The 23913-nt window shown below is 47.4% G+C and overlaps 1 protein-coding gene across 2 annotated transcripts in view; it reads left to right on the forward strand.

Annotated features, from left to right (window-relative positions):
* Positions 1-1091: 1091 nt before the first annotated feature.
* Positions 1092-23913, forward strand: part of LOC139802459 (gamma-aminobutyric acid receptor subunit alpha-3-like) — a 74010-nt gene continuing 51188 nt past the window's right edge. Inside the window, exons 1-3 of one of the 2 annotated variants that reach the window (XM_071757640.1) lie at positions 1092-1181; positions 9529-9657; positions 14052-14173. In XM_071757640.1, the coding sequence (XP_071613741.1) occupies positions 9569-9657; positions 14052-14173 (211 nt within the window). In that variant the 5' untranslated portion in view covers positions 1092-1181; positions 9529-9568. Of the gene's footprint in view, positions 1182-1439; positions 1709-9528; positions 9658-14051; positions 14174-23913 lie in introns of those variants that run through there. The other variant, XM_071757639.1, reaches the window with a different exon arrangement.

Raw genomic sequence — 23913 nt, forward strand, 5'->3', positions numbered from 1 at the left:
CATCCAGACACAAGTGACAATGAATGATCCTATCTCACCAAACTCAGGGGGGTCGTGATCTGTAGGGATGAGATAGAACAGTGATTGGTCCTAACTTTCTCCTGGAAGTAAGAACTGGGTCATTTTCTGCAGACCTTGAATCTAGTTAATCTGGATTTAATCACTCGTGTTTTGAGGACCCTTGCCCTGAAGCATGTTTGCATTTTATTTTAAGTATTCAAACCCAAGAGTATTTCAGAGGCATTTTGGGGTGGTCAGTAATGCCTGCAGTCATGAGCCTTCATCTTATCCCCACATCCTCACAGCTGCGGCTGAGGCTTGCAGTGTGTGTTTAACAAGGAGAGCTCTGCAGGGACAATATATTTTGAGTGTGTCTTACTGTCAGCTTCTGCCTTCCCAGTTTCACTGTCGTGTTGCTCTGCAAAGCCTGCAAGGCCCAGCCAGCTCTGCCCAGCACATCTCGCATTGCCCCTCCTCTGGGATCCCTGCACCACCACACTAAATCTGTCCTTGTTTTCACTTCCATACCTCTTGGTGCGTTTAACCTCTCTTCCTTCCCTCCTCTTCTCTGCATTTGTGTTACTCTGCGTGCCGTTTTATCCCAAGTTGCGGCCCGAACTTCCCTGCCCCGCCGACATTGCAGCGAGGAGGCAAAACCGCCCGGGAGGAGCTGGGGCGCAGCGCACACCTTAGGGTGCTGGCTACCTCCTTGCACAGCACCAGCGTCTGGAGGAGCTCCCACCTTCAACAGGTAGACGGCGGGAGCAGCCAGCCTTGCTCTTCTCATCCTCCTGCGCGGAAAGGATGGCGGGGGCTGGTGCGGTGCTGTGAGGCCGGCGTTTGGCTGAGGGCCCCGGGGCATCTCTTGCCGTGGTAGCCCCAGCCCGAGGCGGGACGGGCGGCAGCGCCCGGTCCCCACCGCCCGCGCTGCGGGGAGGACAGCTCCGCACAAAGCGGGTGGGTAAACCCTCCTCCGGGGCGCGGGGAGGAGGGAGGAGGAAGGCGGGGGGATGCTCTTCCCTCCTACCCTCTCTCCCTCCCTCGCCGCGGCCGAAGGAGCGCGCAGGCGGCGGCTGGCAGCCCCGGCAGGTTCGGTGGAGCGCAGCTCGGTGGAGCGGAGCGGAGCGGGCTCCGGCCTCGGCCCCCCACCCCCGCCCCCCGCCGGGGCAGCCGGTGCGGCGGTGAGTGCGTGCGGGGCGCAGCGGCGGTTGCGTGTCCCGGCTCCCCACGGTCTCGTCTCCTTGCTCCGCGCCTCCCTGGCGGCTGCACCGGGCGGAGAATGACCGCCCCGCCGGGGGCTGGGGGAGGGGGGCGTGCGGACCCCCCGGTTGGGGACGGGGCTCCCGGGTGCCGCGCCGTCCCCCCGCTATTGTCTACGGGCCGGCCTGGTGAACAATAGGGGGAGTGGAGGGGGGAGGGGGGCTCTGCCCTGCTCGCATCGCTCCGGTAGTGGGCTTGGGAGAGCGGCTGCGAGGTCGGAGCATCTCCGCACCAGCAGCAACTCTGGAGCATGTTGCTCCGGAGCAGAGCGGCCGCCCGAGCCGTGCCGGGGTCTCACCCGCTGGGGACCCCCGGGGCTTCAGCCCGCCTGCTTGGCACTGCCGATTGGAGAACAGGGAGACATGTAAAAAGCTGCAATGGAAAATGTCTGGATGAGGATAATACTGAGCCCTGTTCCTAGAGCCGGATGGTGAATGCAAAGAAACGGGTGAGCGGGGAGAATGATGTAGTAAAGCGAAGTCAAATTTCCCCCTGAATCCTGCAGCAAGGCCTAATGGGCACTGATGTTTTTGTTAGGATGGGGAGGGGAGGAACGGGGGGGGGGAAAGATTTTGGGGGGCTGCAGTCTCTGAGGCTGGTATGGGGTGGAAAGGGAAAAGAGCTCCAGTTCTTTCCTCCTCCCTACAGAGTTACTAGGACTGAGATATGGATAATTAAAAAGGAGTAGTGTAATGCAATTAAACCTTACACAGCCCCTACTGCAATGCTTATCCATTGTTCCTTGCTCTGCCTTCTGCCAGAATGATTCTTGTCTGGACAAGAGAAGTATAATTGAACAAATAGTTCATTTCCCTGGCCAGTTACATTGGTAGTCTCTGCCCTGAATCTGCTGCTGGCTGGCTGCAAACACAGCAGCATCCTTGGATAGAAACAGAGAAGTAGGACCCTCTGGTGAGACTCCCACTGTTGAGGGCTAGGTGGCAAGAGAAGCTCTGCGCAGCTGCTCACCTGAGCTGTTCTGACAGCAGCAGCAGAACCACCTCTTGGTCCTCTTAGCTTCCTTGTGAGTAGTGCAAAGAGGAAAAATAACAGGTGGTGAGTCAAATCAAATATTCTTTGTGTTTCAGGCAAGTCCTCTCCTTTCTGTAATGTGCCTCTTAATTTTATCCTTACCCTGGAGGATACAGAATTTCAGGCTGTTTTGAGGTGATGCTGTGTTGGTAGAGCTTGCCCTTCAGACTTTACCTGTGATGGTTGGGTGCCCTGCAGCATGTGCACCCACCCACACACACACACACAGGAGCACACGGGAGCCCGACACTCCTGCTCTTTTCTGAGAGAGCTCTGAGCAGCTGGAGGGGTTGCAGCTGCACCTGGACCCCATGGCACATGCTTGGCTGGAAGATTCATCCTTTCCTCTGGAATGTCCTCCTGGTTTGCAGTACATAGCCAGGGGATGTACAAATGCACTCTCTGCACTGCTGCAAGACGCGCTCAGCGCTGGGAGGTTGCTGGTTTTCCTTGCTTTTGGAACTTATCTCAAGTCTGCATCATGCAGCTTTCCTCCTTCATCTTTTCCTCTTTCTTCCTTTTCTGTAGACTGCTGCCTGTCCCAATTCACTCTTAGCTTCTCCTTCACCTCTTCGTGCTTATTGCATTCTTTCAACTCATTTTCTTTTTTTCTCAATAGACATTGTTGTCTTCAGCCTGCTGATCTCAACACTGGAGAAGCAGCCCAGCCTCTCCTGTCAGGAGGTGTATTCCTGCCAACTGTTTACAAAAAGTAGCACAATACCCAGGCTGAACACTTGACATAATTACACACCCAGCCACAAAGTGTAGTAAATAATCTTGTCTTTCACACTTCTGCCCAATGCTGAGTCTTTTGCCATCTCCTTTGCCTGTGGGCTAAATGTATTATACTTGCTTGCACTTACTTATATTCTGGGAACACTAAGTCAGTGCAGTCAGAGGTATCAGAGTGGATATATGTTGATGTCTTGCACCATGGACACTTACTGTGCCTCTATGGGTCATGTTTCTGAATATGCCTCATGCAGCTCTGCTGGGTTCAAGCTGTGGTCGTCATGTGTGAGGGTTCATCAGGGAAGGAACAATTGCTGAAGTGTGGATATCACTCCACTGGTAAAGGAAAGATGGCTGTGGGGTGAAAGTCAAGAGTGCTAGAAAGAAGCACAGGGCTATCATTGTTTGCACTGCTTAAGGTGCTGGCTAGGATTTGCGTTTACATGACTGGAGTCTGAGGCTGTTGTCAGCACAGCTGTATTTCCAGTTGTGCTTGTGAACCTGAACCTGTATGCAGTTGCTTTGATTGTGAGTCGGTCTTGTCTGCAGTTGCAGTAGCTGTGAATCAGTGTCTGTCTGTAATTGTATGGGTGAATCAGTGTTGGCTTGTTGCACTTTGAGTGCAAACAATTTCCTGTAGCGGTTGTGGGTATGAATCACTCTACAGTCCCTCTGGATGTGTTTTTGAGTGGAGGGATGCAACACTGGAATTAATTTTGCTTTGATGAGGAAAAACTATCAAGTGGCTTCTTGTTTTGAAAAATTAAAGCTGGGCTGGGAGTTGGGTACAGAGTTGGGTTTCTCCTGCCAAAGAGATCCATTTTAAGGCTTGTTCCCAAGATTTCCATGTTGATCTGAACCTTTAATATCTTTGCCTGGTGCCTCTTGTTCTAAGCATCCTCTTCTGCTGGCAGCTGTTGCAGATCCGCAGGCAATGCATTCAGTAACCACCACGTGTGCCTTGTACCTTATGTGTGCAGCAGATACAGGGAAAAGTTGTTTATGGCTTGTGCAGTGTATGTGTTTGTGGGTACAAGCCAGTGTGTGTCTTTCAGGCAGGTAGGCACAAACATTTTCATGCTTGCAAGTTGAGAAAGTGTGGTTCCTCTGCCATGTGCCTCTTGCTGTGAGCCAGTCCTTTTTCTGTAAGGAGGTGATAAACAGCAAGTTTGATTTAAGTAGGTGGAGGTACTCCTGCCTGTTTCTTGTTCTCCAGTTCCTATAGAACACTGTAGTAGCTTCTGTCCTTCAGCAGCATCTGTACAGCACAAAGCAGTGCTAAACTGAGAGGCAAGTCAGAGAAATTCAGGCTATCTCAGGTGATGGAAGCAGAGCACTCTCCTCAGTCCTGGCTAACAAACTGAGCCTTCCCCTGCACTGGCTGGTGCAAGTAGAGTGCAATGCTGGCAGAGCTGGACTGCTTCCAGTATGCGCTGGCTTTGGTGTCTCTCCCTGCATTGTGCAGTGTGTGTGTACATCCCAGTTAGCTCATCTCAGAACAAAGGGATGCAAACAACCAGTGGGACAAGGATCTTGTTAAAAACGATGGTGTCTTATTCCATCATTTCCATGCTCCCAGAACCATGATGAACCATGTCTCTTCATTGCTGCACCTGCCCTCAAATAAAAAGATAGATTTATTCCAAGGGACTCTCATTTTTAGCTGATGTGATTGAGAACTGAAGCAAAACCTCCCCGACGGGGACACAGGGCAGCATGTGCATTGCCTGTATTTATTGCTGCTGCTGCTGCTGCTGCACTAAGCACTTGCTGGCTGCCCATCTCTGCAGAGAGAGCTTGGAACTTTACCTGAAGAATAGCTGAAAAGAACAAGGCTGATGTGGTCACAGACTATTGGAAATGGGTGGGCAGACCACAGCCCGTGCAGTTTGGACAATTTTGAAAGCCAGGAGAGGTGTCAAAAGACCTGATGCCTGGAACCTGTTTTGAAGAGGTTCCAGTGCAATGAAGAAGAGCTTTAAGGATCTTCCTGTGCTGCACAAGTGCACCTGACTTTGAGGGTAAATATGTAGGTGTTGTGAGGTCACCTGTAGTGGTGTGCTTGGCTGTGCTATGTTGCTGGTGGGCGGATGTGCTTGGCAACCATTGGGTCTAGATCACCCTCTTCTTCCTTCATTGAAGTCCTTGTGTCTGGTCTTTTGGACTGAGGCTGTCTCTGCTTCCCAGTTTGTTTTCCATCTTTCTTCCCAGCATTAACTCCTCACTGCACACCCCTCCCTGAGATACCTGATACCTGATTTAGCAAAGATGTGTAGCAGCTGCAGATCCTGGGGACTGTAAGCTGAGTGAGAACTGTAAATGTTCAGCTCTCTTTCAGATGATGCCAGTGGTGTAGGTGCACAGCATGTGGGTGTGCTGACCCTAATGACACTGCAGGCACACAGAATCTCTGGGGGCAGGTTTGGGGCAAATATATGCTTTGGGCTGCTTCATATATACTGCCTGCATGACAAGACTACTGCTAAGTGAATCAGGTTGTTCCCTTGGCTGTGCATGTTCCAAGGAGGAAACACTTTGGGTGAAATACTGATGTGAGTCTCACAAATGTACCCAGGTGGGTTTATGGGCCTCTTCTGTCTTCATTCCTTTTCTGATGCACACAGTCTACCCCATCTCTGGGCTGTTCTCTCAGATTTCTTTGCAAGCTTTGCCTTTCAGTTTCCACCTTCAGAGCTCTATCTGTCTTTCTCCTGTCAGCAGTAAGCCTGTGCTAATCAGTCTTTCATAGGAAGGCATTTCAGAATAAATAATAATTTCTGGAAGAAGGATTTCTGGAAAGATCCAGCTCAGGAGATACCCAATGTTAACATAGCTATCACTGGAAGGTACCAGCACTTTTTTTGGTTCCTGAACCCACCTCAGTAGGAACAGAGGGTGGACTATGTAGCTGTCTTGGGAAGAAGGAAGTTTTTCCAGTTCCTCATTCCAAAACTGTACATCCAACAGGAAGGCTGTATTTCTTAGGAGTGGTGTTATGCCATCGTGCTCTGGAGAAGGAACAGACTGAATGTGTTGAAGAGGTGTAGGTATGTTTATGATACCTTTAGGTATGTGGTTATAAAGGGACCTGCCAACATTCAGAGTGCACAGAATTGTAAACTTCAATAGCCAGATTCCAGCTGCAAAGTGTTAGTAGGGGTCCTTAGAAAATCTGCATTTGATTCAGCTGTGGAGGTTACCAGCAACTGCAGAATTAATGATGAATAATACATTTGCTAACTGTGCCATTAAGAAATGAGCAATGGACAGATGGAAGAAGAAAGTGCAGAGCTGCTTTGAACATGTATGTGCCATCCCTATAGGCTGTGTCTTGCATAAGTGTAGACAAGAACCAGAAGCTACAGGGTGGTGTTCTTCCACTTATGTGACAAAAGGGTCAGTGTAAGAAGTTGTACCACTCTTCCCTGAGCTTAGAAATCTTTGCATTCTGCTTTTTTTCTTCACAGAGATTTCATTTCAGTGAGACTTAGTATGAGATTTGAGGGATTTGGGTTTTGTGGGGGGTTTTGTGGTTTTGTTTGTTTGTTGGTTTGGTTTGGGTTTGGGGTTGTTGTTTTTTGGTTTTTTTTTTTTTGAGATTATTACCATTCAATTAACATTCCTAAGCCTTCACTCAATTACACACAGTTAAATGCACGTTACCTGCATTCTCCATCCTGTTCCCAGAGGATCAAGGATCCCTGCAGGTATTCAGATCATGAGGCTTGCTGTTGAAGAGCCTTCCTGAGTGGGAGGTGACAGCTGAATAGCATTTTGTTTAAACCTTCTGCAAGGACAGCACCAGTTCAAGCCCAGTGCTACTTTTCCCGAGGCACACTGGTGGGTGTTTCCATCCCTTTCCTATTCTTGAGATGCTGATTGATCACCAAGTGACCTCTTTCTGCCTGCTCTGCTACTGCTGCTATGGGGCAGCCACTTCTCTCCAAGAGCAACTCTTTTGTACTAAAATCTGAAGAGGTCAGTTACCAGGCTGTTGAAACTTGGGCTGGTTTTACAAACCTGCCAGGTCAGAAACCTTAGAGAGGCTCTGTGCTCAGTAGCTATTTGGCTCATAAAGCATTTACATGGGCTGAGATTTTGTGTGTCCCTTTGGTTGGTGCTGGGCCTGGACTAGCAAAAGCCTCAGGAAAGGGGAGGGGTGATGTTGAGAGCTGCTGCATCATGGGGATCACATTAGTTTCTGGCTATGGGGAGCTTTGGAAGATCCCTTAAACTGTATGAAGGGTGAAACCTCCTGCTCTGCAAAAACCTTGCATCCTCCAGAGTCATGTTTCCTGGTAAAGTGATGAGCACCAGAGGTTGTTTCTTCTGCTGGTCCTCCAACAGTGCCTTGCCAGCCCTAGTTCAATGTCATAAGGCTGCTAGGGTTCACACCAACAATTATAGCACCTGTGTTAATTGGGAATGTTAACCACAATTGTCAGGACCAGGGAGGGAAGCCAGCAATGGTTTTTTGGGTTTTCTGTTGATTTTGGCTAGTGTTTGAAACTGCCCTAGGAAAAAAATAATCAATTAAAACCTATTGTGTAATGTGCAAGTTTGAGAGAAACAAAAGGGTAAAGTTGAAAGAAAATCTGTTGAGAGGCTGCTAATTGAAGGAGTTTTGAATATGCCTTGTAAGCAACATCAACATTTCAGCTGTCCTTGTGATTGGGAACAAGTCTTTCCTACCTGTTGGGATTTCCCACAGAACAGATGTTCAGCCTCTTAATTTGTGCTTCATCAGCAAATACTTGAATTTCCAAGACTTCATGTCCCTTCTCAGCTGGATGGTGACAGGAGCTGTCCTGAAGCCAGGCTTGTCTCACAAGAGCTGTGGGTGTTCCCTGCAGCCTCCAGTAAGCATGTGCTCCTTTGGTGTGAGGGCTGTGTACTTCCCTAGGCAGCACAAATGCTCACATGCACAAAATAAATCCATGCACTGAGACCTGCAGGGATTTTAAGTAAGTGATGGGGAGGAAGACAAAGGTAACAAATGTCTGAATTACACTCTATGAAAAGCAATGCTGGGGCCCAATGTTTTTTTTTTTTTTCCCTGTGCCTGCCATTAATGAATATCTTGCCAGAACAAAAGCTGAGGTGGGTGGATAAGTACTTGTAGTGTCTGGCTCTTCTGCCTGCATGGCAGCTCATGTCCTCTTAGAGCTGTACTGAGCTAAAAGCAAGGTTCATGCACATCAGCCAGGAAGATGGTAGGGCCAAAGTCCCTGGGGAGAGCAGGGGAAGCTCAGTGCAGAATTGCACATAACACCTGAGCCAGCCTGACCTTGTGTGCCTTCTCCTCAAGGGATCTGTGGCAGGGTTAGCCAGACACACATTGCTGCGCATGCATGATACACATGATATCCAGGTGTTTCCATCCTGCTGGGCTGAGTTCCCTGCTCTCTCTAGGAATTCTGCTGGGGGTTCCCATCCCCAGTGTCAGCTCCCTGATGGAATTTGCATAGCTCACCTGCCCCCTCATCCTGGGGCACCCTCCGCTATCTGAATGCATCATCTCTTTCATTGCTGGAAGCAGCTGCCTGAGACTCTGCAATGTTAGTGCCTATTGAGTGGGGAAATGTAGAGGGCAGGTTTGGTTGGCAACAGCATCTTGCCCTGTTTTCTGCAGTCTGCCATTAAAGTGAACCTTCATTTACAGTTTTGGGAGCTCCTACTGGCCAGATTTGCCTGGCTGCCATTGCATTGAGCCTCTTCTAGGCAAATCCTGTGTCTGCTAGGCATGACACGGTGTGCTGGGGAGGCATCACGACAAGCTATATTAATACAGGCTGTTGCTTGGCAGTGCTGTTCCAAGGTGCATCAACATAATGATATACATAAAAGGGGGAAGGCAGTTAAATGTGCAATAACATCACAATAAAAGTAAAACTGAGCATTAATGAAAAATCTGAGCTCGCTAAGTGCAGTACAGTCGAACACTCCCACCACCTTGGGCCTCAGTGCCCAAACTTAACAACAATTTCTGTCAGTGTCATTATGAGAATTAAATTAGGGCCTAACTGTTCAGAAAATGATGTTTGGAAAAAAAATGGGTCTTGAGACTTTGCAAGTGGTTCTGCTGTATGGGTGTCTCCAAGGCAGCACAGGCAGAGGGGGAGCTGGGAGCTGCTGCGAGGGAAGGCAGTGACTGAGAGGACGGGGTAAAGAGGAGAAAAAAAGAAATGGGTGGGAAAAGAACCAGTGCAGTAATTTTGGAAGCAGAGGTACACACTTGCTTGAAAGGTGCTGGAGCACCTGGGGGACTGCTTCATGTGCTGTGATGAGGGCTTGCATGTGGATGTACATGGCTGGCACTGACATCCTCTGCTGCCTTTGGTCCCTAGAGAGGTCTCTGGGACTTCAGATACAGGACAACAGAAACACAGACTGATAGCCAACATGCGTGAACTGCCAGGAAATACTGAGCTAAGTGCATTGCTTTCCCCCTAGTAAATAAAATCTCTTTTCTTTCCTTCCCCTCTGTGCCTACCCTGGCAGGTTTTGGAGGCTTGCTTGCTGGTCACCACATGCTGAGGCCATGGCACTGAGGCTCCAGGGAACCGGGTCGCCCTCTCTTGTTAGCGTTGGAGTCCTAGTCCTGGTTTTGGCTCTCCCTGCTGATGCTGGGTAAGGTGGTAAGCACTGAAGCTGTTGGCCAAGGTTGCCATCCTCTTGCTCTTCTTAAATATCCTGGGGCCAGTACTTGTGTGGAGTAGTCCAAGGCAAAACACTAAAAAGTGTCTCTTGCTGTCGCACCCGTTCTCCTGACCTCGACCCAGGAACTATTCAGTCCCTTGTGGCTAAGCTGACTGACTGCATTGCTCGTGTTAAGGCCAGCTGTCAGCATTTTTTTGGTAAGAAACTGATTTTTGGATTTGGCCTCTTCACAATTCACTCTGGGCAAGGACTTGCCCTGAATGACTTTTCACTTGGAAGAGATTCCCCTCCCCTTTACTTTTTTAATAACCTTTTCAAGGAAAGAAAATTAAACTGTTTCAGTTGTTTGGCTGCTTATGGTATAACAACCATGAGCAGTACACCTGATGTGATGTAGCAGGGGGGACCAGCCATGGCTGGCATGCTGCTCACTTGCTGCCTGGGTTTGGTGTTCCCAGAAGGGCTGTCTTGGCAAAAATCATTGCCACCAGCCTTGCTGTCCCAGCCTCTGGAAGCTGTTGGGACAAGATGAGAGCCTGACAGTCGGTGACAGGCTCTGCAGCCCTCCTCTGTATCCCACTGGAGTCTCTGCTAAGGTTTGGTGAGCTGGGAGGGATGGGCAGGGTGGAGTTCTGTGCAGAGGGAGAGGAATGCAAATAATACATGACCTCTATAAAAAATTTAGAAAAACCTTTAGAGTGCCAGGTACAGACACGGAAATGCTGCCTGCCAAGTTACAAGTCCAGCAGTGATCAAGGATTTTCACACATTAAAAAATCAGTGCTGCCACTCCTGCTTTACCCACTCATCCCTTTGGGTGCAGCTGTTCATGCAGCTGCACACCCCTTCCCACCCAGTCCTTCCCACACCGCTTCACCTGCTTGGATCTAATTTTACACAAGGAAAGGCACCCTGAGCATCCCTTGACAAGTAGATGCTCACCTTCATATCAATGGCTGCCTGCCCCTGCCTGCTTCTTCCTGCCCATTTCTGCCCCTTCCTGGTCCTGCCTGCCCCTGCCTGCCCTTTCCTGGTCCTGCCTGCTTCTTCCTGCCCATTTCTGCCCTTTCCTGCTTCTTCCTGCCCCTGCCTGCTTCTTCCTGCCCCTGCCTGCCCCTTCCTGCAGAAGCATCCCCAGGCACTGTCCCTCGCCCTCCTCCCTGGTGCCTGGGGCAGGGTTCCCATCCCAGCGCTGGCTCCCGGGGACTGTCAGCATTCCCTGTACTCCAGTCTCTGTTTTCCCCAACCCTGCCTCTGCTTTTCCCACCGCTGCCCTTTCGCTTCCCCTCACACTCCCACGGCCACGCGGCTCTGGGTCTGGGCCGTGGGAGGAGTTGTTTCCCACCTCGCAGCTGTGGTTATGTGGCAGCCGGGTCTCCAGGGAGCATGTGCACCGGGAGGCTTGGCGAGGTAATGACGTTTCCTCAAGCCCATCCTAATTAAATTTGCTGTAAACCTCTGCCTTCCCTGCCTGAAGGCTTTTAATTATTTTAAAACCATGATCCCCATACCTCTTTGCAGTTACTTAGAGTTCTTCCCCGGGGCTTTGAGAGAGATAAATGAGACCTGTTTTTACACAGTCCTAAAGGGCAGATTTCTCTTTTTTTAAGGCTACTTAGCTGGCCCAGAGCACAGCTGGACTGGGAATTAGCCCAGAGCACAGCTGGGCTGGGAATTAGCCCAGATCAGGTGCCAGAGAGAGGTGCTGCTGGCTCTGTCCTGCCTGCACATTTCCCTTTCCCTGCCTGCATTTCTTTTTCCCTGGTGGCTCCCGAGTGAATCCTACACTGCTCACAAACCTCAAATGTCAGGCTAAGTAAAATGGCTTTGAAATTTGTAAACTCGTTTTTCCCATCCCCGCTGAGCCTCTGCTAGGAGTTCCTTCACAAAAATCTGTCCTCTTGCTCTTTATGTTACAGGTAATTTTTAAAGATAGCTTATAAAACATTAATGAATGAGCTTTCATGAACATGCCAGCTATTCATAAGTTATAGGTGGTTATATACCCATCAGCAGCCACTGGTACAGATTGCTTTTAGCCATCTCTTGAAAGCTGGTACAAATGAAACCTCACTAATTACAGGATGCATTTGTAAAATTCCTCAACATTCTACTTGCAGGGAGTTCAGCTATTTCAAATATTTCATAAGTCCAGATGAAACACCACAACCAGTGTTTTGATTTGAATGGGAAGTCTTGAAGGTTGTGATGCAGCTTTTAATATCTGTGGTGTTTTGATGCTTTGGATCTGACAGCTTGCATTAGGACTGGGATAGGTGTTTTCCCAACCATACCCTATGGGAACTGCAGTTTTATCACTTTATTACCCTCGTTGTGCTCTTCAAGGCTGAGCTCTCTGGCTTGACCACTTCTCCCATGATAAGCAAGTATTGGTTTGCTAAAAACCAGAGGCCAAGTGGCCTTGAGAGAAACAGGATCCAGTCCCTGGAGAAGCAAACCTCAAATACTTGAAATGTGATTTCCTGGAGTGTTTGGTCATTGATGCCAATGAAAATTCATGTCGAAATTGCCCAAAATTGAATATTTCAGTAGCACTGAATAGAACTGATTCAGCCTGGCTCTAGAAATACCTACATGCTGCTCTTAATCTTTCCTCTTTTGCTAGAAAATAATTTTTGCTCTTCTTTTATCCTTCAGAAGCCAGGGCTTTTGCTGAGAGAACATTCTGGTAGAAGTCTCCAAACCAGCTCTGCTACTTGTCATCCTACTGACCTTTCAGAGAGTATTTACAAATGGACCAGTAGTGTGAGGGGTAATTAGTCTAACTAGATGGGATGCAGTAGGATTAAGCTTTGAACACCCTAAATGATATTCCTCTTTCTGTTTGTGATTTTTTTGTTTTTCTTCCCCTATTACTTCTTGATGCATTCTTAAACCAGTGGCTGTGCACATCAATTGGAACAGGAGAAAATGAGACTAAGGAGGAGAAAGAAAGGGGCAGAATTGTTAGAAAGCAGCAATTTAGGGACTTCTCTTTCCCCAGCTATGGGGGGTGGGACCCTGCTTTAGAGAGTCATAGGTGCCTTCCCTGGTAATGGCACACATCTTGCACCACCAGTGTCTTTCTAGGTTGCTGCATTCATGATCTTCATCTGGCCAGTGCATCCCAGTCACTTTTCTCTCCAGTTAGTGGCAAGGAGCTCAATTGCCAGTGGGGGCTGCCCCATTCCTGAGGACCTCCTGTTGCCACTGCTGAGGAACCCTTCACTTTAGCAGCCTTTTTTCCACCTGCCTGGATGGGCTTTCTTGGCCATCACGCTGACTTTCTGTGCCTCTTAATAATTTCTGGCCCCATTGGTGTCTCTTTTATTTCCTCTTCCATCTTCCTGGAAATCTCTGCATCTCTGTATATTTTGTTAGTTTTGTTTTCTATTACTTGATCTTCTGCCTTTCCATTTGTTTTTGTCCTAACAGCTATTTCTGCTGGGAAAAGCTTGGAGCTACAGCACTGGTGCTCTGAAATCTCTTTTAGAGACAGGCAGTTTCAAAAGGATTCAGAGGCTCCTTTTCTGTTGATTGAAAAGAAGGCTAAAAATGCAAATGTATTATTTGAGCCCTTTGGGCTCACAAAACTGCATTGAAGATTTTGTTTGGTGAGATGAGCTTTGTTTGAGTAATTTACTACTTATTTTATTTCACCTTGGGCAGAAAATGCCCCAACAAAATAATCTCGTTTGGGGGCTTCGAGATGAGCGGAGACAAAAATGTGAAAACTTACTTGGTTTTATAAACAGGGAAAGTTGAACAAACTGCAGAAATGGTTCATGAAAGGTTTAATGATGGACTTTGGCTTCAAGTGTGCTGTACTGAATTCCTACTTTTCTGCTTCCCTCCCCTCTTCCCAGGAGAAGAAAACCTTGAAGTAGCTTGATATGGTAAATAACTGGCATAATTTCTTCCATGCTGCCTATAGGAGATATTAGCACTTTTGTTCCTGAGGTTCTCACAACCTCTGTTCATAAAATGTTCTTTCTTAGGGGCTGGTGAGGGATGCTGGGGCAGGGGAAGCCTCCCTGAAAAAAACAAGGCTCCTAAACAGCTACCTATGGTGATGCTGGCCCTGGGCGTGGAAAAGTGGGGAGAGGGTAGTGTCAGCCTCCATGGTAAGGGCTGTGGTGGCACAAGCAAGAGGGGAATTGATTCAGGATGCCTTCTGGGGAGTCCTGCAATCACATCCCCCTATCAACAGCCATACCCCATCCTGCAGTTCAGGGCCCACTGCAGCAAAATCTGGAGCATAATCCAACATCCCTTCATTTCTAGTAGCAGTTCAGAGCATGTAAAGGGTGGGTTTCTCTTCTGATGAAGTTTTTTTTTCCTCTTTTTTTTCCCCCATGTGCCAGGCTTTCTCAGAAGCATGTTTCAGATGTTGTTGATGACAGCAAAGACAACATCACTATTTTCACCCGCATCCTGGATAGGCTGCTGGATGGATACGACAACCGCCTCAGACCTGGACTTGGAGGTCAGTTGGTTGCAGAAATGTTTTCCCCAGCAATGTAGCTTTAGCAGTAAGAGGCTGCACAAATGGCTTTTTAACGAGTCTCATGCTGTTGGGAGGAGAGGCTGGTTCAGTGCTAGAGTCAGTCTGTTGTTGGTTTCCCCATTTTGAGTCTGTGCTATCTTCTTGTTTGATATTCTGTCAGATGAGAGGTCCAAGTCTCTGACTGCTGTGGTGTTCTACATTACATTGATAGGCCTGTAGATGGAGCAAACATGATTAAACTTATTTCTGCTACAGTTAGACGTTACCATTTCAGAAATGATGATACTACCAGTTTGCAGGAGCTTCAGCTTATGTTGATGTTGCTTTTTAGACAGTGAGCTTTGCTGCAGAGCCTCTATCTTGACATCTTCTGGGTTATTTCCTATGTAGCTGTCACCTGCAAGCTTCTCTCTGTGTGCCAGTCTGGGCACGGGGCAGTAAGCCCAGCTCTGCTGACTCCTGAGCTGCTTTTAACACCACTACCCTTATAGCTGCTACTGCTGAATTTCTCTCCAAGCACCTACAGATGTTTAAGGTACTTTAGAAGGCAAAACCATGCCTTCCCTCCCAATGCTTATGGATTATGTTTTGTGTGAAGGAGGCAAAAGCAACAGGGAGATGTCTGGGGAAGACAGACATGAGATGAGGGAGACACAGGCCTGTCTGGTTTCATGGTGGAGGTTGCTGTATGCTGTAGCAGAGAAGGTGGCCCCTCTCAGGTGTGCCACAGGGATCACTGAGGTGATGTCCCTGCACTGCTCTGAGGTCTCCTACTCAGCTGCCAAGGGGTACTGCTGGACCACGATTCCCACCCAAAGCTGGAGTCACCATGTGGTCCCCTGTTTCCTGAAGGTCCTGCTGCCAAGGGAGGTTGAGAATGATCTTCCCTGACCTCTTGCATGCTGATGGAGGGATCTGATGATATACTGCTAGCCTGGAATTCCTCAGAGAAGCCTCATTGTCACTTCCCAGCCCCATGTCCACCTCTGTACCATGGCCCTCTGCCCTCCACCTGTCCAGGAGTACTTTAATCCCAAGCAGAGACCATGCAAAAGCTGGGAAAAAAGGGTTTCTCCAGTGAGCATCCTTATCTCTGGTGGGCAGCCATACTGCAGGACATGGATAGGAAAGGGTTGCTGTGTCTGCATAAGTCATCCATCAGTTTTATTGCTTTGTTGCTTGTTTCTTTCCTCCAGAATTAACTTCAGTCCCATTAATAGCTTTACTTCCTCAAGTCTCCCTGATGGCTGTATTGATTTAACTGGAGCGAGTTCTGAAAGGGGAGTGAGGGGGCATTTGTGTTCATCATGGGCTTGGTTGCAGAAAACCCCATATAAAGTATTAGCAAGATGACTCCCAGGAGCCAGCTGCTGGAGAAGTTAAAATCTTTGTTGGAACATGTCTCCTCTGTTGCTTTAGATCCTTTGATAATGTGCTTAACATAATAAATTGCCTTTGCCTGAACCAGACATGGCATGTTTAAAGTCTCCTTTCACTTCCAGTTTCCCTTCATGGAGCACTCTAAGGGACCCAGATGGGAGGTTTTGACAAGGATTGTAGGTATTTGGGGCTCCTTTCTGGTGAAGAGGCAGACAAGGGGGGGGGAACAGGGTTGCAGCCAGGTTCTCCCCACTTTTCCCTGGACCTGTTCTCCTCAAGTCTGGGCTTTTATTCCTTGGAGATCTGACAGGTCTGCTATTAGGAAAATCGTTAGAGGGAAAGAGCCTTCCCACTGCCACTGGTGTCCAGAGAAGCAGAAATGGTCCTGCTGTGGTCTCAAGACATAAGGGTTAATGAAATAGCCTGGGGTGATAGACAGTAAGTGTGGTGCTGCTTTGGTCCTCTCCTATTCTATCTATGTGAAAGGGATTGCTTGGCTTCAAACAGGCAGCTGTGCTGCTGGGTGATCCAGTGACTTACAGGGTACAGAGTTTTCTTTTGAGACAGCACTGGGTATTCTCTGTAGAGACAGCACTGGCTCCCCCGATTTCCCTTGGGAATGTCTTTCACTTGCTTTTCTGAAGGTATCAAGTGAGAGTGTCCATTACCACCACGCAGTCCTGCTTTGCCCTCTATGAGGAGGGCAGATGGGGTGGTATTGTGCCCATGCACAGCTTAATAGAAAAATGGGCAGACTTAAATTGTGGGTAACTGAGAAATGGAACACACAGGCTCCCTTCTTGGCCTTGGTTTCCCTACTGTACAAGGGTGTGCTTTCCCCCTGAAAGCACTGAGCTGGGATGTGAAAGGCTGAGAGGGATGCAGGGCTGCAGCCCCTCTCAGAGCTGTGTGGTGCTGTGTGTGCCTGGGTGTCTGTTCCCCACTTCCAGCAGAGCAGTTTCTCAGCTTGCTGGGAACTGAGCAATGTTTGCTTAGGCTTTTGGAATAGAGACTGTAAGCAACAGAGTGTTGTTGTGGTGACTTTTCCCCTCATGATAGCCTCTTTTGTATTTATTTTCTTATCCCCTCTGTTTTCACCATCTGCTGCCACCCACTCTAATAGCTCCCATGCCAGAGCTCCTCTTCCTACCAGGATGCTGCAGACAGACTGAATCAAACCCATGCTAAGGCTTCCCAGAGTGCTTGGTGCTGCAGAGCCAGGCTCCAGGTGAGGGTGGTTTTGTGTCTTGCTGCTCTTGCCCCCTGGATTTGGCTCAGGACATCCTCTCAAGTGCTGGCCACACTTTTTTTGATGCATCCCAGGATGTGATTGGCCTTCTGGGCTGCAAGCACACACTGTTGGCTCATGTACACCTTTTTGTCCATCAGTACCCCCAAGCCCTTTTTCTGCAGGGCTGCTCTCTAAAACTTCATCCCCAAGCCTGTACTGATAGTGTGGGTTGTTCCAGCCCAGGTGCAGGACCCTGCACTTGGTCTTGTTGAACCTCGTGTGGTTCACCTGAGCCTGCCTCTCCAGTTTGTCCAGGTCCTTCTGGATGACATCCCATCCCTCTGGCTTATCAACAGCACCACTCAGCTTGGTGTCATCTGCAAACTTGCTGATGATGGACTAGACCCCACTGTCTATGTTGTTGATAAAAATATTAAACAGTGCAGGTCCCAGCATGGACTCCTGACAGACACCATTTGGCACTGGACTCCATCTGGATTTCAGGGTTGTCAGCACCTGGGTCCCAACTGGGCAGAGAGGAAGCTCCAGTTTGTACTATCATAGTTTTGTAGCCACCTGTTAATTATTTATCCTGCTGATGACTTTATTCTTTTTTGAAGTGAAAACTGCTTGGTTGGAGTTTTCCTTGTTTCCTCTTTCTGTAGTGCAGTGCTTCATTGCTTTTTCAATGACAATGTGGTTTAGCAGGATGGCTTCTGTGCATGCAAGAAAGATGTGTATTCCAGATCTTGCCACTTGTATTTCACTGATTCAAATGCTGATGGTCAAGAGATTTTGGACTTAGAGAGTGGCTCCCTTTAGAATGAAGCGTTCCCATGAGATGCTTGGTGTGTTATACCTCAGTGCATCTGTGATTTGTTCCTGACCACCTGTAGGTAAGGGCTTGTCTGTGAGCTAATATTAAGGCAGAGGAGCCGAAATAGTTAGAATAATTAAATTATAGAACTGCCTTTTCTTGAAAGTACAGTCTCTTCTAGCTGAAACAGTGACATCTTAGCTGCCTGGCAAGATCCAAGTAGAAATTTGTTTGCAGTGAGAGTAACCTATAATAGTAAAAATTTTTCAGTTGTTTATATTGAAGTTCAGAGAACTTTCATTTCATACAACTTGGATGAAATTTTGAAACTGTCCTTTTCTTCAGCAGACAGGTTGCAAAGCCCTGATGAAAGGACCCTTGCAAGCTGTTTGGGTACCTGCAAAGTCACAGCACGCAGCAGCACAGCTTTTGGGTGCTCAGTGGTGAGCAGAGTGATGGAGTCAAAGCTGATTTTGATTCTTTGGCAGAACCATCAGACACCACTTGTCACTGTAGGGACACCTGAGTGGTGGTGGCAGAGTCCTGCTGCAGTGTGTCCCACACCCCATTGCAGCAAAGCTCCTCAGGTGTCCAGGGAGCCTGGGTTTGGTCTGGCCTTGAGCTCTTCTGCAGATTATTTACCTGTGTTTGATGAACCTGTCTGAAGTTTGTGATAGACATTATCTAGATCTACTGTTTATGCAAGAGAAATATTAGATGACAAACCAAAGGGTTCTTTGAGGTTTGGTATTATTTCCAGGGTTTCAGGATTGTGTTTAATCTGTTTTTCTGTCTTAGTTTCCTCTCTCCCAACTTGTCATCTCTCTGATCTGTCTTTATGCCTTGTATTGATTACACCAGGGAGGAATATTATCCTTTCTTAGAAAAAAATGTATGTCTTCTCTCATATTTTATTTTTTTTTTTGTCTAAGATTCCTCAATGGCTTTTAATTTTAAGCTGGAGCATTGCCTGAACACTGTTTTCTTCTCTTTACCCTTTTGGGCAATGGGGACCCTGCTCTGTCTCATCGAACTTCTGAAGTTAAGTTCTATGAAAAAACAAAAAAAGGTTGTTTTCCCCTTGGGTGCAGCTCTCCAAAGGCAGCTTTTCCAGCCCTGATGCTCACCTCTCCCATGCAGAAATCTTGGGTTGTGCTGCTGTTTAAACCCAGGGTGTAGAGGGAGAGGGAGCTCTGTGTGAAAAGGCATGTGCACATCAGAAGGCAAACGAGGAGGACGGGCTTGACAGTTGTGCCTAAGGGCAAAAGGCTTCTCTTAAATAAGTTATTAATTTGCTTAGGGCAACAAACCTCTATCAAAGCTTCAGGGATATCACAAAGACTCCGGAGGGGTCAGAAACCCGTTGTGAAAGAGATTCATAGGTTTTGGTGTGAAGCAGCACCCAGGTTTTATGTCAGCACTGGGTGCTTTGGCTGCATCTTGCAGCTGCCTGTGCCCCTGCAGTGCCCTAGGAGGGAGGGGGCCACCATGGCAAGTCCCTGCCCAGCCACACTGTCCGTGGGGCACTCATGTGGCCAAAGTTGATCACCAGTGACAAGGCTGTCCTTGGTCTGTGTGCTCCTGGGCTCTCCAGAGGAGACACAACCAAGCCCCAGGGCTTCTGGGGTTGTGGAGGAGGAGGTGTTTCTCATGCTACTTTGGGTGTCTGGTTTTTGCAGATGATGCCTTCATGAGTGCTGTGTGTGGTTCAAGTGAGGCATCTACCCAAAGCTGCTAGACCCTCCATAAATCTATGCATGTAGGCAAGTAGTAAGTTTTTTACCCAAAGGATGAGAAAAAAATTATTTGAAGGAATTCTTACCTCAGTAATTTGTACTGGAGGAACATCTCATAGCTTCAATGCTCGATCAGACAGCTGCAGTGAAGCAGTGTGAATGTCAGGCAGCTGATCACTGCCTGAGGGGACGCTGATGGGTGCATGTTGGAGATGTTTATAATCACTTTGGAAGGGGGGAGCTGATGTTGAAGCATGTTGAACATGTGTTAGATGGTTTTAAGAACATTAGTAGATGTTATGGATAGCTATCAACTGCTTGCATGAATGTCTTTACTGGTCTGTTGAACTACAGTAGCTACTCACTAGCATTTCCATTTGGTTAGTCCTACATCCAGGATTAATAATATGTGTGCCTTTGATATGGATTGTGAAAGAAGGTTTTTTTATTTATTAGGTATTATAGAGTTTTAAAGCAGCTTTAATTGGGTTATTCTGGGAAGCTAGTGGTGAAACAACTGGTCAGATATTGAGGAAACAGCAGTTTAGTCATTGAGCTGGAGGATAAAAAGTTTGCAGCAGTTCATGTAGCTACACAGAGACACCAATTATGTCTGATGAGGCAAAGGCACTGATCGTGTTGATGGTGAATTTCAGCCCAGTTCCATCTGAAAGAAGCAATCAAATCTCATCTACCTGGGTCCCTTGAAGGGAGGGAGGATGGACTGGGGGAGGAGAGCATCATGTGGTCTGATGGGGCACAAATTTGGGGTAATGATTTCTTGGCCTGTATGTACTAACTAATAACTTACTTTAAAAATCTGCCTCTGAAGGAGATATAGCTAATGCTTATTGGGGAAAAAAAAATGTCTTGGAGCATTGGTCAGTTGTAAGCCTAGAGTGTGTTTTAATCTACAATTTGCATTGTGAGAAAAGGACATAATGTTCATTTTACCTTCTGGAAGAAAATATTTTAAACCAAAGTGATGAGAACAACAGGCATGAAAAAGGCATATGGTTGTTATTTGGGTTTTGGGTTTTTTTTCCCAAATGTGCTGGAAAATCCTATTGATGACAAAGTTCAGACTGAATCGGTGGATCAAATGATTCATGACTTGAGAGAAATAAATTGTGCCTGAAAATTCAAGACACTATTTCAGCCTTACAAAAATAATTTTAGATTTTATTTTTTAAGGATTAATTCTAATCCTTTGTCAAGGACAGGATATGATGATTATAAAAGAAACACACACCATCACCCCCCCAAAAAAATAAAAATCAAACAAACAAATCCACAGCAATTTGCAAAGGGGAGGGTGGCAGGGGGTCTGCACAAGTCTTTCTGGACCCCTCTAAATTCTTGTCAAGGAAGTTGTTTGTATCCATCAGGTCAGATCAAGGTTTTGCAGTCCTGCATTCTTCCTGTTCAACAGTTAAGAAATTTCTCCTGGAGAGCTGCAGATGTCATTTTAGCCAATTAAGGCCACTGTCTTGCAAAAAAAGGAAGGTACAGGAAGGTACAAACTCTTCTTGCCACAAATTGTGTTTTCTTTAGCGGGTCTATGCACATGTAGGAGTTGAATTAGACTTTTGTGCTTGAAAGATTAGAGCTTTCCCTTTGGAGAGATGCATCTGGTCTCCTCTGAGAATTTGAAAAAAAACCTTTTCCTGGAAAAGAGCCCTGTCTGCTTGCATAAGGAAGGGTTAAAGAACAAAGCATGAAATCTCCTTTCTTCCTTCCTGATCAATCTAGGCATCACTTTGAGAGAAGCAGCCTGGTAGCTTCTCTTTGTCATGTAACATTAATACCATTAAGTCTACTTTGGCAAGGAAAGGGACATATAATTAATTTGCAAATCAGGAAAGTGGATGTGATTTTTATACAAAAATGAAGGTCTTTAACTGCAGAGGGCATTGTGTGGGCATGGCATGGTGCAACTGGGATCTGTCCTATCTCCTGGGCAGGATTCTTACTGGAGGTCCCAGCCTAGCCAGTTCCCTGTGTGCCCCTCACTGTGCAGACACCTTCAGTGGGTACCAGTTTGCTGCTAGGAAGAAAAAAGACAGAATTTAACAAATAAAAGGGAAACCAGGTGGGGTAGGGATGAGGTTAGGGGTATGGGAGCACCTCTGAATAGCTGAGGAACAAGTTGGTTGAGCCAGGCAAAAGTATCTTTAAGCCTCTTCCTCCATGCACTGTTCTCTTTTTTAGACCCTTATCTCTATTAGAATTATTATTATTTTGATGCAGAATGCATTAAAAAGGGAAAGGTAAAAAAACCCAAACCCCATCTGACTGATTTGTTACCAGAAAGATGTTTAATTTGGTATGTATAATTGAAAGGGGCTAAATATAGCTGTATTAATATTTATGGGCCTAAAGTTGGAGTCAATACAAGAGCTGCTGTTCAAGGCAATTAAGTTTTACCTTTTCACATCTAGGACATCAGTGTTTGGATATGACATTAGTTGTGTGACCTGTATTAAAGAGACCCAACTAAAAACATGCCATTATCTGTTAAATGTGATACGCTGTTTGCTGACAGGCACTTTGTATCCTGCTCTCAGGAGCAGGGCTTCTGTCTTAATAGGGGGGAAATGGAGAAATTATTAGGCTCAGAGGTTTGGAGGAGAGCTGTCCCTGCAGACTGTGCTGTAGTTTGGGAGGAACTGGGTGACTAAGCTGTCTCATGGCATCAAAAAGAGGGCATTGCCCACCTCTGCTGCATAGGTAGCTGCTGGGGATGAGGGGGAAATTATGGTGGCACTTGATGGGCTCCATTTCTCTTCATACCACTTCCACCCCAGAGCTACAGCATGGGAAATGAAACCCTCAGTGTGGTGAAGTATCCGGGAGGGTGGTTTGTGCCTTATTCCTGGGTTTAGGCTATCTGTGCATGTCTTCAGGGCTAGTCACAACATTCATGTCATTAAAGCACGGGGGAAGTAAATCCTGTCAAGGGATCTGAGCTGCTGTAGGGAGTGTGTGCATGGGGAATTAGGTCGAGGCTATAACGAAGAAAACAAGTCAGTTTGTGTTAATAACCAAGGCAAAATGATGATGCATTTGATTTCTAAAGCACTACCTTTCAAGAGAAGGGTATCACTAGGATAACATGAGTAGAGTCCTGGCAGTGGTTGAACTGCCCTGCATTGCTGCTTGTTGGAAGCTGTAGCTCTGCACTGCCCAGTTAACAAAAAAGCTCTTAGGTACTGTAAAACCTCTCACTGATAAGGACTATCTGAATCCTGCCTTTCTTCTAGATTTGATCAATCTGTCAGATTTTTCCTTTCCTCTGTCTGGAGTCTCATAATAACTGCCTTTGAGAAGGAGGGCTGCAGGAGGAGGGCTGCCAGGAGCCTTGGTTAGGGTCTGCTCTGCAGCATCCTCAGGGCACAGCAATGTGCCTGCCCTCTCCAGGGCAGATGCTGACAGCCAGAGCTGCAGAGGGAGGCTGAGTCAGTAAGGATGAGCTTGGTGCTCCTCCCTTCTAGAACTCACATGCCTCACAAATTTTGAAGCTTTGTGTGTTTCAGTTCTTTCACTGGTAGGTTGGACATTTTGGCAGCTGAAAGCCTTTTAACCCTCTTCAGTAAGCATCAAGGGAATGCATTTCAGGTGGCTTTCATTAGCTTCTGCTGTTGTAGCACAACAGCTGTTTAAACATGGAGAGAAAAGCAGAATTGCCTTTGAGAGCAGCTCTGAGGAAAAGGACTTGAGGTGCTGGGGGATGAGAAGGTCAACATGAGCTGTCAGTGTACACTTGCAACCAGAAAGCCAACCAGATCCTTGGCTGCATCAAGAGAAGTGTGGCCAGCAGGTCACGAAAGGGATTCTCCCCCTTTGCTCCTGTGAGACCCCACCTGGAGTCCTGCATCCAGTTCTGGAGCCCCTGTTACAGGAAAGACATGGATGTGCTGGAGAGTGTCCAGAGAAGGGCCATGAGGATGATCAGAGAGCAGGAGCACCTCTCCTATGAAGACAGACAGAGAGTTGGGGTTATTCAGTCTGGAGAGGAAAAGGCTCCAAGGAGACCTTATTGCAGCCTTCAGTATCTGAAGGGGACTACAAGAAAGCTGGGGAGGGACTTTTTAGGATGTCAGGTGCTTAATTCTCTTCATTCCCCCCTAGGACTAGGGGGAATGGGTACAAACTAGAGGAGGATAGAGGTAGATTGGAAGCTAGGAAGAAGTTCTTCATGATGGGGGTGAGACACTGGCACAGGTTGCCCAGGGAGGTGGTGGAAGCCCCAACCCTGGAAGTTTTTAAGGTCAGGCTGGATGGGGCTCTGAGCAACCTGATCTAGTGAGAGGTGTCCCTGCCCATGGCAGGGGAGTTGGAACTAAATGATCCTAAAGGTCCCTTCCAACCCTGAAAATTCTATGATTCTATAAATGGCACACCCACAGGGGCAGAAAGGTTGACCATGGTTTAGTGGTTGGAAATGAGTTTTTAACTCCAAATGGCTCATCTGAATTCAGCCTGGGCTCTGGGGATTTGCACCAGGTGACACTTAACCCAGCAGACCCTTGTTTCCAATTACATATGAGATTAT

The sequence above is a fragment of the Heliangelus exortis genome, chromosome 14 (assembly GCF_036169615.1).
Source record: "Heliangelus exortis chromosome 14, bHelExo1.hap1, whole genome shotgun sequence".
Taxonomy (NCBI): Eukaryota; Metazoa; Chordata; class Aves; order Apodiformes; family Trochilidae; genus Heliangelus; species Heliangelus exortis.